Source organism: Salmo trutta, chromosome 24, assembly GCF_901001165.1.
Source record: "Salmo trutta chromosome 24, fSalTru1.1, whole genome shotgun sequence".
NCBI lineage: Eukaryota > Metazoa > Chordata > Actinopteri > Salmoniformes > Salmonidae > Salmo > Salmo trutta.
Window position 1 is genome coordinate 27,463,248 of NC_042980.1, and position 15,605 is coordinate 27,478,852.

Below are 15,605 nucleotides of genomic sequence, written 5' to 3' on the forward strand. Positions count from 1 at the left end.
CCATTCTATGAATATATTATTTATTAATTCAGCGATTAATAGCTGCCCATACCGTGCCACAGTGCCAAGATTAAGTAAGATTTCTCAATTTCTGCATACGATTTAATGTGTATTGACTTATTAATGAACTGCTGTTACTGTAAATGGTTAGCAAACTGATATATCCTAGCTACCTAATTAACCATTGGTTATCTTATTAAATGATGCCATACAGCCAAAACAACAGTATATATTGCTAGACTTGAGATATTCCCCTAGCTATAGTTAGTCAATGGTTGCACATCTAACTAGCTGGAATGAAGCAAGGATGTGAATAGTAGACATGTAAATATATCCTTCCACTGTTTACAGCAGGTCTTCAGCTACCCAGAGCTGTCTGATCAGCCTGATAGGGTGCTGTGGGTGTGTCCAGCTTACTAGAAAATAAAGGAAAGCCGCACACTCTAAGAGCTCAGATGCAAAAATTTTAATAACCAACGTTTCGACAGCTAAGCTGTCTTCATCAGGGTATCATCACAAACACTGAGAGATGAGTCATTTATATAGTGTCAAGAGACACACAGGTGTTTGTAATCATGGCCAAGTATGGCCTAATATCATTGGTTAACTGAAATATAAAAAAAATGGTATACAAGGAACATACAAAAAGACAAACAAATGGATAACATATGATCATAGCATTTGTAGTCTAAAAAGTATCTAACAAACAATTACAATGGCAAAATCACAATAATCACAAGAATGGCTTCAAATCAAAGTCTATGTTGAGACCGAAGGGAGCAAGTGTCTTTAAATTAAAGATCCAGGCAGCCTCTCGTTTTAACAATAAATTATCAAGGTCACCCCCTCTCCTCGGGAGGGTGACATGTTCGATGCCAATATAACGCAGAGACGAAATCGAATGGCCTGCCTCCAAAAAGTGGGCCGCAACTGGGTAAGTCAAAACGAGAGGCTGCCTGGATCTTTAATTTAAAGACACTTGCTCCCTTCGGTCTCAACATAGACTTTGATCTGAAGCCATTCTTGTGATTATTGTGATTTTGCCATTGTAATTGTTTGTTAGATACTTTTTAGACTACAAATGCTATGATCATATGTTATCCATTTGTTTGTCTTTTTGTATGTTCCTTGTATACCATTTTTTTTATATTTCAGTTAACCAATGATATTAGGCCATACTTGGCCATGATTACAAACACCTGTGTGTCTCTTGACACTATATAAATGACTCATCTCTCAGTGTTTGTGATGATACCCTGATGAAGACAGCTTAGCTGTCGAAACGTTGGTTATTAAAATTTTTGCATCTGAGCTCTTAGAGTGTGCGGCTTTCCTTTATTTTCTAGTGTTCTGCTCCGCTAGCCAGCACCTCGCCTTTATAGGTGTGCGTTTCTTTTTTCTAGATTGTGTCCAGCTTACACCTGTGCAAATCCATCCTGTAGGTCCACCACACACCTGGAGGATTGTGGGGTCCTGTCCAGAAGCAACCCCTTGCTCCTACCCCTAGACACTTGTGGAGATCTGAGAGGATTGGACAGGTGTAAGCAATATTGCCAAAATTTCACCAAGCCTTTCAGAGGGTACGGTGGAGTTCTCAACATGTCACCACCCATCAATCAGTCCCTCTAAGATCTCCACAAATGTGACTCGTTTCAGGAAACTAGGTGTATGTCGTGTCGCTACTTCACAGGAGCCATTTGAACATAAACATTTTTTTTAATCTAAATGCGTTTTTTTGGCAGGAATGCCTTCTGGAACGTGAACTTTCATGTGCCTTAATAACAAACTTGTATGCCACCTGTAAATACAAATAAAATAGTTCAATTACCAGCCTAGTTGGTTTAGCCATGAAAAAGTCCCGCTAGCCATGATTGGCTGAGATAATGCCGAGAGATGAGTTCGGATTGGTCTGCCATGTATCATGCTTCTATGTATAACATGAGCTGGTCAGTATGTGTAGGTAATCCTTTCTAACGCAGCTTTTTTGAAATATATCATGTAGTAGAACTGCGTAAGTGTTGCTCTTCACTTTCTGGAGGACCGAGTTTTGAAATCAGTGGAATTCGAGTATGATAGCTAAGGAGATGGAGGAAATCCTGGCGTTTGATTGCAAATATGCAGACGGAGTCTAAAAGAGAATAGACAGAAGGCTGTTGTATAAAACATTACATCTTCAATCTAAGGGCTAGCATGGCATCCGTGACAGAGAGGGAGAAGCATCCAAATCAAATTGTATTGGTCACATACACATGTTTATCAAATCAAAGTTTATTTGTCACGTGCGCTGAATACAACAGGTGAAATGCTTACTTACAGGCTCTAACCAATAGTGCAAAAAAGGTATTTGGTGAACAATAGGTAGGTAAAGAAATAAAACAACAGTAAAAAGACAGGCTATAAAAGTAGCGAGGCTACATACAGACACCGGTTAGTCAGGCTGATTTGAGGTAGTATGTACACGTAGATGTTATTGCGGGTGTAGCGAAATGCTTGTGCTTCTAGTTCCGACAGTGCAGCCATATCTAACAAGTAATATCTAACAATTTCACAACGTATACCCAACGTATACCCAATACAAATCTAAGTAAGGAATGGAGTTAGAAATATATCAATACATTGAAGAGCAATGTCAGAGCAGCATAGACTAAGATACAGTAGAATAGACAATATTAAAGTGACTAGTGTTCCATTTATTAAAGTGGCCAATGATCTCAAGTCTGTGTATATAGGCAGCAGCCTCTCTGTGCTAGTGATGGCCATCCATTTATTCGGGTAAGAGAGTCTAGCTAGCTACATTTTCAGATATTACCCGTTTCTAACTTTGTCAAAGTAATTTTAATTTCAAGTTAAAGTGTACTGTTAGCTAGCTAGCTAATGTTACATATATGATCTGTGTAGTAATATTTGTATCTCAGAGCCATTTGCATTGCTAGTTATAGCCTAATGTTAGCCAGCTAACATTGAACCTGGTTGGTTATCTACCTGCAGATTCATGCAGGGTAGTAATGTATGAGTTGGTATTATGGTTCATTGTTTAGCTTGCTAGCTACATGCCTAAGCAAAAGACTCCACTATGCAAGTTACTATTTATATAGAATGTTTATGGTTTCACTGCGACACCTATCGATAGATGTAGCTGGTAAATTCGCTCTGGCTATCTACTCCGATTTTAGAGCACACTCATCTGAGTGTGCCAGAGCACAGAATAACTGATGAATTTACGAACGCTCAACACCCGTTGAATATGGTCGGTGTCAGTAAACGTTGGGAAAAAAGCCTAATAAATGTTTTGCCAGCTGCACAGTTGCAGTCACCAACGCTCTGGATAACATAAAATCAGCCTAACCAGCTCTGCTAGGGCGAGTAAAATGGTCAGAGTGAGCTATTCGCTCATTTGTGCCTGGAAGTAGCTAGCAAGCTAGCCAATGTTAGCCAATTAGCATTGGTGCTTGACTGCTGTTTTTAGGTCAGAATGCTCAGAACAACCCTACTCCTCGGCCAGTGCGTCCAGTCTTCGCTCCGAGAGTGAAACGCTCTAAATTTATGAACGGACAATCTGACAATGCTCTGAGTTTATGAACGCCCAGAGCATTTAGTACATATTCTCACATGTGAATCCTTAAAGAGATGGATGGGGCTAAATCTTAAGAGGGTGTGAATGATTCTGAATGGGTGTAGACAGAGAAGAGCTCTCCAGTAGGTAACAAAACATTCAAGGGCCATTTTCGTGTGCGGTTACAAGCAGTTCTGCTTGCGGTTACAAGCAGAATTACTTTACTATTGTTCCTCAACTGTAGTCTATGATATACTATTTTCTAGCTCTGAGTCTCTACTTTTATCCAATGTAAAAAAAACACAATTTCAAATGTTGCTACATAAGACCGAAACGATCCGGTCGGTTACAAATTTGCACAAATTTCTAAAAACCAGTTTTTGCTTTGTCATTATGCGGTATTATGTGTAAATTGCTGAGGGGGAAAAATATTTAATCCATTTTAGAATAAGGCTGTAACGTAACAAAATGTGGAAAAAGTCAAGGGGTCTGAATTCTTTCCGAAGGCACTGTATTTCTGCATTATTTTCATTAAATAAAAACACACAGTGATTTATTAGTTATACCGTGATGATTTAAAAATACAATTACAAAGACTGCATGTGGGCTTTAATAGCTTTCAAATACTTGATTCCTATGTCCTTGGGAGAATCTCAATTGCATTTCCTTGATTTGTCGCATCCTCTCCTCGTCTCCTTCTTAAAACCCATTGGATGAGAATGTCAGAGGTCCTTCCACTGTCACCTTCTTATCCAAAGGGTTTTGAGAAGGAGGCGAGGAGACAGGACTTGAGGGATCAAGGAAATGCAATTGAGATTCTGCCGTTGTTTCCCCCATTCCTCACCTCCCTCTTAAAGCACATTGGGGGAGATGAGTGAAGGTTCCTCTCCTCAGGCTACAATGCACTTTCAAGGAGAGGCAAGGATTGGAGGAAATAAGGACAGAGGAAGCAAGAATTTGACGGCTAGTTTTTAGACACAGACTCACACACACACACACACACACACACACACACACACACACACACACAAGGCTTGAAGTGTTTACTGATTATAATGATTGCATTATTGGTTCTTATTATTGTCAATGATTTTGTTGACAATACCCACTGTATTATATTATTGTATTAAATTATTATGTCACCTATTAAAACATATAGAAATGCTGTTGTTTATTTTTTTCATTCTTCAGGAATGTTTAGCATGGCTATAAATGATAGCGAAATTGACTTGAGCACAAAAAATGCCTGGCGGCTAGGCATGACAAAGAAACATGTGGTGTCCATGTTTCTTGGTACATTTTGAATGACATGTAAAGGTAGAGTTACTGTATGGTCTCATTGTGCCTACCTAGACTTTTATCCCTCTAACTACACATATGAAGCTACCTTGAAAATCCTATTTAAATGTATATCAAGCCATTTAGAGATTTTGACCCTGATGTCACGCATTGGCCCATTTATTTATAGAAAGACCCATATGCAGGTTGATATTTTGAAGGGGAAAAAGCAGAGCTGACCACTAGATGGAGACCAAGTATTTTGTTGATGTTATTCTTTGCTTGGCCATATCTCGCTCTCTGATATGCAATGTAAAACCCTCTTGTATTTGCTCAGTTAATACCCTCATAGCATTCTACTGTAAACAGTGTCTGAGGCTTTCCTCTGCTCTCCTCTAGAATCTGTCCGTCTGTCCTGAGGATGAGTCCATCATCATGTCCTCCTTCGTCAATACCATGACGTCCCTCAGCGTCAAACAAGGTATTCAACCTAACACGGCCTGGCACTCATATTACAGAAATAACATACATATATACAGTTTCTCATTTAGACTCATGTTGTTGATCCAACCTAAAAGAGTTCATTCCATCTTTTTGCTGTATATGTTCCGGTTTAGAAAACCTCTACTTGTATTGGCCAATGCTTACCGTAGTTGTTTTTATGTTGACCCGACCTATAACACAATTCAATTTATTCTGTTGCGGTACAGTAAATATTCCAGTTTATAAAATGTCTAATTAATCATGCTTAGTTGTTTTTATCTATCTATATTAGCCTTAAGCACTAAAAGCCTTTGTCTGTGTAGACAGGTGTTGTTTTGGTAATGGCTGAGTGATGGACAGATGAAAGGAGGGAGGGCAGATGGTGGGCAGAGTAGGAGCCTGAGCCACTCTCCACCTCTCCGCCCGCTCCCCTCCCTCCTGTGTCCTCCTGTGTCATGGTGATCCCATATCTGAGTGAATTGTCTCTGTCGGTGTTACAGTGGAAGACGGGGACGTGTTTGATTTCAGGGGCATGAGGCTGGACTGGTTCAGATTGCAGGTAAGACGCCATCAGGAAAATGAGACAAGCTTTGTGGCTGTGAGGCAGACCTGGGTTCAAAGAGTATTCCGAATCCTTTCACAATACTGGACTGGTTTTGACACTTTTGAGACTATTCTATTGGTTCCATTGCACCAGGCAAGCTCAATGGAACCAATAGAATGGTCTGAAAAGTGTCAAGCCCAGCCCATCTGGCAATCCTGGCAGGCTAGAGCAAAGGCTTAAAGTATTTGGAAGGATATCAAATATTATTTGAACCCATGTCTGGGCTTTGAGGCCACTGCTAGGTGTGTGTGTTGTAATTAGCACTGTGTGTGTCATAATCAGCCATAACTAACACTCTGGCCCAGTAATGAGGGGGCAGTGTTTAGCATGCAACCCTATTCCTGTCAGCCTACTCCTGTTTCCTATCTATAGGCTGCTGTGCTGTGCTGTGCTGTGCTGTGCTGTGCTGTGCTGTGCTGTGCTGTGTGTACTGTAGCCCATTGTGTGTGTTGGGGTAGGGGGGGAACCTCCGGGAGATACAGTAGACCAGGTTCCCCTCCGTCTCATTAGCCATAATTAGCACTCTGGGACAGTAATAAGGGAACAGTGTTTAGCATGCTACCCTACTCCTGTCACACTGTTGCCTATCTATAGATCAGAGAATGACCTGAGCCCCTATCCACAAAGCATCTCATAGTAGGAGTGCTGATCTAGGATCTGTTCATATGATCTTATTTATTATGATCTAAAAGGCAAAAATGATCCTATATCAGCACTCCTACTATGAGATGCTTTGTGGATAGGGGCTCAGGTCATTCTCTGTGAATACAGGCTCAGATCTTGTATTCAGAGTAGGAGTGCTGATATCGGATCAGTTTTGTATTTTAGATCGTAATGAATAAGAGGGGGGATCTGATCCTGGATCAGCACTCTTACTCTAGTGCTTTGTGATACAGGCCCTCTGGCTGCTGCTCTACACCCTTCACAGACAGCCTATTGTATTGTACACTAGGAGAGCAAATACAGAACTGCTCAGATAACAAGAAGCAGGACGTTGGTTTATTCACTATGCGTCTTTGGTTCGGTGTTTGCCAGGGACAAAGACAATTCAGGAAGTATTTAAACATCCTGTACAAGGAACAGCTGACAAATGTATGAACAGCTATATATACAGTATAGGCCTACATATTCAGGTGCAGATGTCATCCCTAAAAGTAGTATGGTTGTATGAATGTCACTGAGTAGTCCTTATTTATCGAGGTGGAGTTCTTCATGTAAGGATCAGAACCTAAACCTGTCTGTTCCACAAGAGGAACCTTCACTCCTCTTGTGCTCTCTTCTCCTATCTCTATGTCAACCACATAACCCACACATGAATGAATTTAACAGACTAGTAATGGAGAAGATATGGCCTGAAATACTGAAAGGAGGAGGAGTACGCTCTGTCTGTCATTAGTGACAAATGTCTAACCATCATAAAGACATTTTTATTTTTTAATTCATGTGCATGTTATTTGAAGTGATGAAAAATACATTTTTCATGCATTTCAGAGAAAATGTATTATGGAAATAGGAGGATAGATTCTGGGCCCCATTCAATTTCTTAAAAACTATTTGGAATTAATGACAATAAATATTCTTCTTTGAAGCTGTGTTTGTTTAAGAATCGTTGCTCGCCTATTAACCCATCCCTTAACCCATCTATCCCTGTCTCGCTCGCTCTCTCAACCATGCTTGGCTACTCAGTACTCTGCTGAGATCATCACAACCACCCCTGCTGCCAGGGACCCACATCACTCTCCCTGATCTGTTGGTCGACTCGTTGTTCCACCGCCGTCCGATTGGCCCAGCCCTCCTCTCAGATGGATTTTCATGTTGCGTCCCAAATGGCACCCTATTCCCTATTTAGTTCAATATGTTTGACCAGGGCCCTATGGGGTAGGTCTATGGGCCCTGGTCAAAAGTAGTGCACTACATAGGGAGTAGGGTGCCATTTGGACAGAGGCTCTGCCATGGCCGTCCCGCTCAGTTCCCTCTAAGATGTTGTCTGATCTCAGCTCAGGGCCTCGGCAAGAAATGCTACAACTTGGAAAAGTTTCTCAGTTTAGTCGGCAAATTAGGCCAGGGAAGGCAGGGGAAAAGAGAAAAGCTCCTATGCGTGGAATGGGAACTGTTTTCCCAACACAGCTGAACAACTATTTTCTCAAGTCTCATGGTTTTTCTACTGGCTGCTCTACACCCTTCACAGACAGCCTATTGTATTGTACACTAGGAGAGCAAAAACAGAACTGCTCAGATAACAAGAAGCAGGGCGTTGGTTTATTCACTATGCGTCTTTGGTTCGGTGTTTGCCAGGGACAAAGAAAATTCAGGAAGTATTTAAACATCCTGTACAAGAACAGCTGACAAATGTATGAACAGCTATATATACAGTATAGGCCTACATATTCAGGTGCAGATGTCATCCCTAAAAATAGCTGGTTGTAAGTAAGACTATGACAGTGAATAATCCTAATTTATCAAGATGGAGTTCTTAGCCCTGAAAGATTAATGTTTGGATCAGAACCTAAGTCTGTCTGTTCCACAAGAACACTCTTCTTCTAAAGGTACTACCGCATGTACTCTCTTCTCCTTCCATAACCCACATGCCATGTGAGCCGTTACAGCACTCTGGCAGACAGACTTTGTCATAAGCCATATCAGTGTCCTTTCTGTTAAGTACTTTTCATTATTTTCAAGAAAAAAATTAATTTCATAGTTTTACTTTGGAAACTCTTGCTGTTTGTGTGATCCATTAAGTGAACGTGTTGGAGGAGAAACACAAACTGCCATTACCACAGTGATGTCGTGTTAGTGATATGAATCTAACAGAGTCTTGCATCATGTCATCTAACTCCAACTAGCATACATTGGTTGATACACAGTTGGACTGGATGGAGGGAAGAGAAGATAAACCCTAACTTTTTTTTCTCTCTCGTCTGTCTTTCTTCATGTCTCCTTTCTCCACAGTGCTGTTTTCTATTTCTGTTCTGATTATGGCATTGTGACCACCATGCAACAGCACTTTAAAGTTTCAAAATAGGCCTTGAATATCAATACACTTAAGTTTTCCTCTTGTCTACTTTTTCTATTTATTGTCCTTTCTCAGACATTTGAACCACAGGTGGTTGTGTGAGTTTAGCACCTGCTAAATGTCTTTATGTGGCTGTGGTACCAGGTTGGCATCGAATGTTCTTTTAGTTGGCAGGCATTTTAGAGATGTTGAGAACCAGTGGAACATGTTCGAGTCAGCGCTCTCGCTGCATTTTCTCACACTTGTGTAGCTCGAAATCACTTCTTTCCAAAAAGTGTGTGTTTTTATTTGATGGATTTCACGCTTTATTTTTGGACTTGGATTCTTTAAGGCCCTGGTAACGCAGCTGTTTCACTGCCCTTGGTGTGCATCCCAAATGGCACCCTATTCCCTACATAGTGCACCATAGGGCTCTGGTCAAAAGTAGTGCACTATGAATAGGGTGCCATTTGGGACGTAGTTTTGGTCTCCATTAAAATAACTGATGGCATCGCTGCTTCAGGGCATCAGAACTGTGGCCGTTTTCCTTTTAACGATCTCCACGATCAAAGAAAGCAATGTCTTGAACTCTGCAGAGAGTATCTGTTTTGCATACTGTCTTGGTTTGATACCAAATGCTTTGGGAGGAAATTGTATTGTTTGGCTATTGTCAGTAGTATCAAGTTAACACAGACATCTTCCCAGAAATCTTTCCTTAGATGTTAATGACATGGTAACTCATCCAACCACACTTTTCCTTCCAGACTCCCACTGACTTCCAAATTGAAATCGGATCAGGTTTTTATTTGATTCTTAGGAAAGGGGGAATTTTGGGGAAAGAGAGAAAGGAATGCTAATAATAGGAATATGATTCGTCCGAAGACTTAAAATTACATGATACAAACAATGACTACCTCATGAAGCTGGTTGAGAGAATACCAGGAGTGTGCAGAGCTGTCATCAAGGCAAAGGGTGGCTACTTTGAAGAATCTCAAATATAAAATATATATTTTATTTGTTTAACCCTTTTTTGGTTACTACATGATTCCATATGTGTTATTTCATAGTTTTGATGTTTTCACTATTATTCTACAATGTAGAAAATAGTAAAAATAAAGAAAAATTGTTTAATGAGTAGGTATGTCCAAACTTTTTGACTGGTCGTGTAGATATAAAGCCGCTTCAGCTGGAAACAACATGGCATACATGAGTAAAGAATGATGAGCCATTAAGGGTTAATACGTTTTGTTTTCCCCTGGGCCGACCTTAATAGTGTCTCCAAAGAAAGTGTTCTCCTGGTAAGGCCTATACCAATAATGCCTTGTTTCCCCCTTGGTTAGGCCTATACCAGTGTGTCCAAGGCTTCTCTGGGCATCGCAGACCACCGTGAGTTGGGCAAGATGATGAATACCATTATATTCCACACCAAGATGGTGGATTCCCTGGTGGAGATGCTGGTGGAGACATCTGATCTCTCCATATTCTGGTAAATAAACGAGCCAGAACAGCCCAGAGGGCAGAAGCATATATCTATCATGTTTCCGTAGCTTGAGGCAGCTTGATGTACAAGTACACCCCCTGGACAAGAAGCTAGTTTTCCACAGGGCTTATTCTGGTAGGGTCTACATTTACATTTACCTCCATGTTCAGTTCAGTTACACAGACATTTAAAACATAGTAAAAACTAATTGGTCATATAGCCTCTCCATCTTCTGGTAGGGGCTCTACATTTGGGACTCCAATTCAGAAAAACATGAAGAATCATTGTTGGGTAGTTTAATTGAAGCAGTAAAATACTAAGAAAAACACATCCAATATACACACACAAGTAAAAACTGCAACACAGGAAAATGCATAACATCAATACAAATAGATTGGATCCAGTTAAAGTTGTTTTCAAGGAAAACATAGTAAAAGGTAATAATTGGCTATATAGCCATCACTCATCCTATAAAACCCCATGGTAACTAACTGTCTGTTAGGGGGTTTGTTATGTTATTTTTCTTTGTTATGTTCGGTGGAGACAGGACAGGAGATGAGAGGGTTGGACAGATTAGATATTATTGGACCAGAGATATATGGTGAAGTTAGCAGCTCATGTTCTTTCCTCTCTTCCTTCCTTTCTTCCCTATTTACTCTCTCTCTTCTAATATCTTTCCTTTCTCTCTCCTCTGTTCCCTTTTTCTCTCTCTCGCTCTCCCTCTCTCTCTCTCCTTTCTCTCTCCTTTCCTCTCTTCTCTCCCCTCTCTCTCTTTTCCTTCTCTTCTCTCTCCCTTCTCTTCTCTCCTCCTCTCTCTCTCCCTTTCTCTATCCTTTATCTCTCTCCTCTCCTCTCTCTCTCTCTCTCTCTCCTCTCTCTTTCTCTCTCTTTCTCCTCTCTTCTCCTCCTCTATTCTCCTCCTTCTCTCTTCTCTTTCCTCTCTCTCTCTCTCCTCTCTCTCTCTCTCTCTCCCTCTCTCTCTCTCCTTTCTCTCTCCTTTCCTCTCTCTCTCTCTCTCTCTCTCTCTCTCTCTCCTCTGATAGTTTTTACAGTCGTGCGTTTGAGAAGATGTTCCAGCAGTGTTTGGAGCTGCCCTCCCAGTCTCGTCACTCCATCTCCTTCCCTCTGCTCTGTACCCACTTCATGAGCTGCACTCATGAGCTCTGTCCTGAGGAGGTGAGTGTCCCATTGAGATATGATGTAACGACCGTATCACGAAACATCACAGTAAGCATCACTAAGGTCTGGCTGGTCACTCTGGAATCTAGTCATTTAGTAAACAAACTTATTTTCAACATAAATAACTAATATATTCAATTGATCAGATCGGCCTTGCAAAATACGTTTTCAAGATTCTTTCCTAGTTGAATGTCAAAAGGTACTCAAGGGTCTTTCCTACTTAAATAAAGGGTAAATTAATACATAAAATACATGTTTATTAAATTAACCCAGACATGTTTGTGTATTATACTTGCAATGTAAAGATTTAAAATGTTTTGTATGTATACTTATAAGTTTGACTTGATCTCTTTCCAAGAGCTGGAATCTTAGGTTAAGCTCTTGGTGCAGTAGCAACCTATTCCATTTGGAGTTTTATCTCATGCAGTAGTTTTCTAGCTCTTATGGGGACTGCTAGTCTCAGAGAAGCAGGCCATTTCACAGAATGTCTCACACACTGAATAATGTCAGTGTTGCACCTAGGGATTGGAGGGAGGGAGGAGGGAGGCTGCATGTGTGTCTGTCTCCATCAGCTCCGTCTCAGTGCTGCTAGGGCCCATTCTGCATCCCAAATGGAACACTGTTCCCTATACAGTGCACTACTTTTGAACACAACTTTTGACCAGACCCCTATGGGTTCTGGTCAAAAGTATTGCACTACATAGGGAATAGGGTGCCATTTGTGACATAACCTGTGTTTCCTTCCATGCTGTTAGGGCATGTGACCAGAGCAGCAGGGTGGAGTCATACAGAGAATCAGGAAAGTCACAGCAAAGTTTTGTGGGTTGTGGAATGTCGCAGAACGAACCGTTCAGAGCTGTGGTCAATGTACCCGGATGTGTACCGAGAAGCAGAGGGCTGAAAAGCATGATTTATTACATCTGTAATTGAACCATACACTGGTGCATCTACTAGCTACTCTCAGGGGGAATGTGAAAGCCCTCAGCACACACAAGCTCCACAACAGATTTCTGTTTCCCTCTCTGTTGAAATACGCCAGGCACATATCATGAAGTGTTTGTTCCTAACAAACATGTAGCCTCTAATATCCATTTAGTTTGGTAAATAAGACATATTTTCACTCCTAATTGGTTCTAATTGGTTTCACTCCTAAAACGGTACTGAAATAGGTGGCACAATAAGTGGCACAATGGGCGTTCTCATGTGGCCGAGCAAAGTGGTCAAGGGAGAGCCTTTTGATTAAGAGCTGTCTGAGTGCACTTAGAGAAATAAAAGAGATTTATTGAGACATAGAAGGCTTGGATTTCACTTATTCAAACACAAAACTCCCTCTCTCAGCATGTCTTAAAAATGTTCCTCTTCCTATGTCCATTCCGCACAGCTTTGGACAGCTGCAAAAGTTATTTATGTTGGAAAAGCTCTAAATGTTTCCAAGAATATTTCCATCTTGCACAGAAAACTTTTTACAGCAGTTTATAGTAACAGTAAAAGGGCTGCTTCCCAAATGGCACCCTATTCCCTATATAGTGCATTACGTTTCACCAGATCCCTATGGGCCCTGGTCAAACGTAGTGCACTATATAGGGAATAGGGTGCCATTTGGAACAAAACTAAGATCACGAAACTTCAGTCAAAGGTCAGTCTTAGCATCAGATAGACTTTTCTTGCAACTTAGAGGGTGTGTGCACTGTTTGACCAGAGTTGTGTGTGGGGACTGTGTGTGACCGGTTTTAGTGTGGCAGTGTATACTGTTTGGTCAGTGGGGAATGTTAAGGGTTGGCTACCTATGAATGACAGGTTCACTCAGACCATCTCTACCTACAAATAGTTGGTTCTAGATCTGTTTGGCAATGACATCTACTGAAGGAATTAGATCTGGGACCAGGCTAACAAACAGCCATTCACCAAACCATCCACTGCGCAACCACCAGCCAATCTCCTATATACACTACATGACCAAAAGTATGTGGACACCTGCTCGTCGAACATCTCATTCCAAAATCATGGGCATTAATATGTAGTTTGTCCCACCTTTGCTGCTATAACAGCCTCCACTCTTCTTGGAACATTACTGTGGGAACTTCCTTCCATTCAGCCACAAGAGCATTAGAATGTCATTGTATGCTGTGGCATAAAGATTTCCATTCACTGGAACTAAGGGGCCTAGCCCAAACCATGAAAAACAGCCCCAGACCATTATTCCTCATCCACCAAACGTTAAGGTTTGCACTATGCATTCAGGCAGGTAGTGTTCTCCTGGCATCCACCAAACCCAGATTTGGCCATTGGACTGCCAGATGGTGAAGTGTGATTCCTCACTGCAGAGAACACGTTTCCACTGCTCCAGAGTCCAATGGTGGTGAGCTTTATACCACTCCAGCCAACGCTTGGCATTGCGCATGGTGATCTTAGGCTTGTGTGTGGCTGCTTGGCCATGGAAACCCATTTCATGAAGCTCCCGACGAGCAGTTCTTGTGCTGACGTTACTTCCAGAGGCAGTTTGGAACTGTAGGGAGTGTTGACCAGGGCAGCTCTAGCAGGGCAGAAATCGGACAAACTGACTTGTTGGAAAGATGGCATCCTATGACGGTGCCACGTTGAAAGTCACTGAGCTCTTCAGTAAGGCCATTATCCTGCCAATCTTTGTCTATGGAGATTGCATGGCTGTGTGCTTGATTTTATACACCTGTCAGCGACGGGTGTGGCTGAAATAGCCAAATCCGCAAATTTGAAGGGGTGTCCACATACTTTTGTATATATGGTGTAGCTTTCCCCAAGATAACAACATTTTCTTCCCTTCCTACAGAGGCACCACATAGGCGACCGAAGCCTGTCCCTGTGCAACATGTTTCTGGATGAAATGGCTAAACAGGCCCGCAACCTCATCACAGACATCTGCACCGAGCAATGCACGCTCAGCGACCAGGTGAAGTTATGTTGTCATGGTGATTATTCACAATCCATGATTATTCACAATCCAAGTAGTGATGAGTGCTTTTTGAGGTCAGTTCGATTATTTAAAAAATAATCACGATTTTTGATTTCATTAAACAATTTTTGTAAACATTTAATGCACTACAGTATGTATTATGTGGGTCAGCGGAGTCAATCACCACCTCCCGGAGACACCTGAAACCCCACCTCTTTAAGGAATACCTGGGATAGGATTAAGTAATCCTTCTAACCCCCCCCCCCCCAAAAGATATAGATGTACTATTGTAAAGTGGTTGTTCCACTGGGTATCATAGGTCAATGCTCCAATTTGTAAGTCACTCTGGATAAGAGCGTCTGCTAAATGACTTAAATGTAAATGTAATAACACAGAATACAACAATGAATAAAAGTCCCATGATGGTAGTGACTGCCATTACTGCTTATCACTTATTAACCAACATTTATTCACATTACTTTACTTTAATAAAATATTACAGTTTTTGTGTATATTAAATTTGTTTTATCTCATCTCTATAAAGCTGCTGCCTATGCTGTGATAAAATCAATTTTAGTAGTTCTTCAAAGTAAAATAAGGCATACTTTTATGACTGCTGAATACCAACTGTCTATCAATCACTTCTTAGATCATGTATTTTCAGGTAAAAATACCTCTCGAAGTATCATGTATTTTCAGGTAAAAATACCTCTCGAAGTATCATGTATTTTCAGGTAAAAATGCCTCTCGAAGTATCATATATTTTTAGGTCAAAATACCCCTCGAAGTATCATCTATTTTCAGGTCAAAATACCTCTCGAAATATCATGTATTTTTAGGGCATAATACCTCTCGAAGTATCATGCATTTTCAGGTAAAAATACCTCTCGAAGTATCATGCATTTTCAGGTAAAAATACCTCTCGAAGTATCATGCATTTTCAGGTAAAAATACCTCTCGAGGCAACTGCTCTCTATGTAGCGCATTCTTCTGGTCTCTTACGTAGCAGGTGTAAATTGAAACACAGACCGGACAAGTAGGGGCGCAATTGATTATGGTCAAGCAAATTATCACGTTTTCTGCGCTAAATTATGTAGAATATTGGCC

General features: G+C 41.0%; 1 protein-coding gene across 7 annotated transcripts in view; it reads left to right on the forward strand.

The window, feature by feature from the left end:
• Positions 1–15,605, forward strand: part of LOC115161008 (nck-associated protein 1) — a 62,405-nt gene that overhangs the window by 26,151 nt on the left and 20,649 nt on the right. For 4 of the 7 annotated variants that reach the window (XM_029711642.1, XM_029711643.1, XM_029711645.1 and 1 more), the window contains 5 exons: positions 5,231–5,311; positions 5,805–5,873; positions 10,251–10,396; positions 11,434–11,566; positions 14,376–14,495. In XM_029711642.1, the coding sequence (XP_029567502.1) occupies positions 5,231–5,311; positions 5,805–5,873; positions 10,251–10,396; positions 11,434–11,566; positions 14,376–14,495 (549 nt within the window). Of the gene's footprint in view, positions 1–5,230; positions 5,313–5,804; positions 5,874–10,250; positions 10,397–11,433; positions 11,567–14,375; positions 14,496–15,605 lie in introns of all 7 variants that reach the window. The other 3 variants (XM_029711644.1, XM_029711647.1, XM_029711648.1) reach the window with 1 other exon arrangement.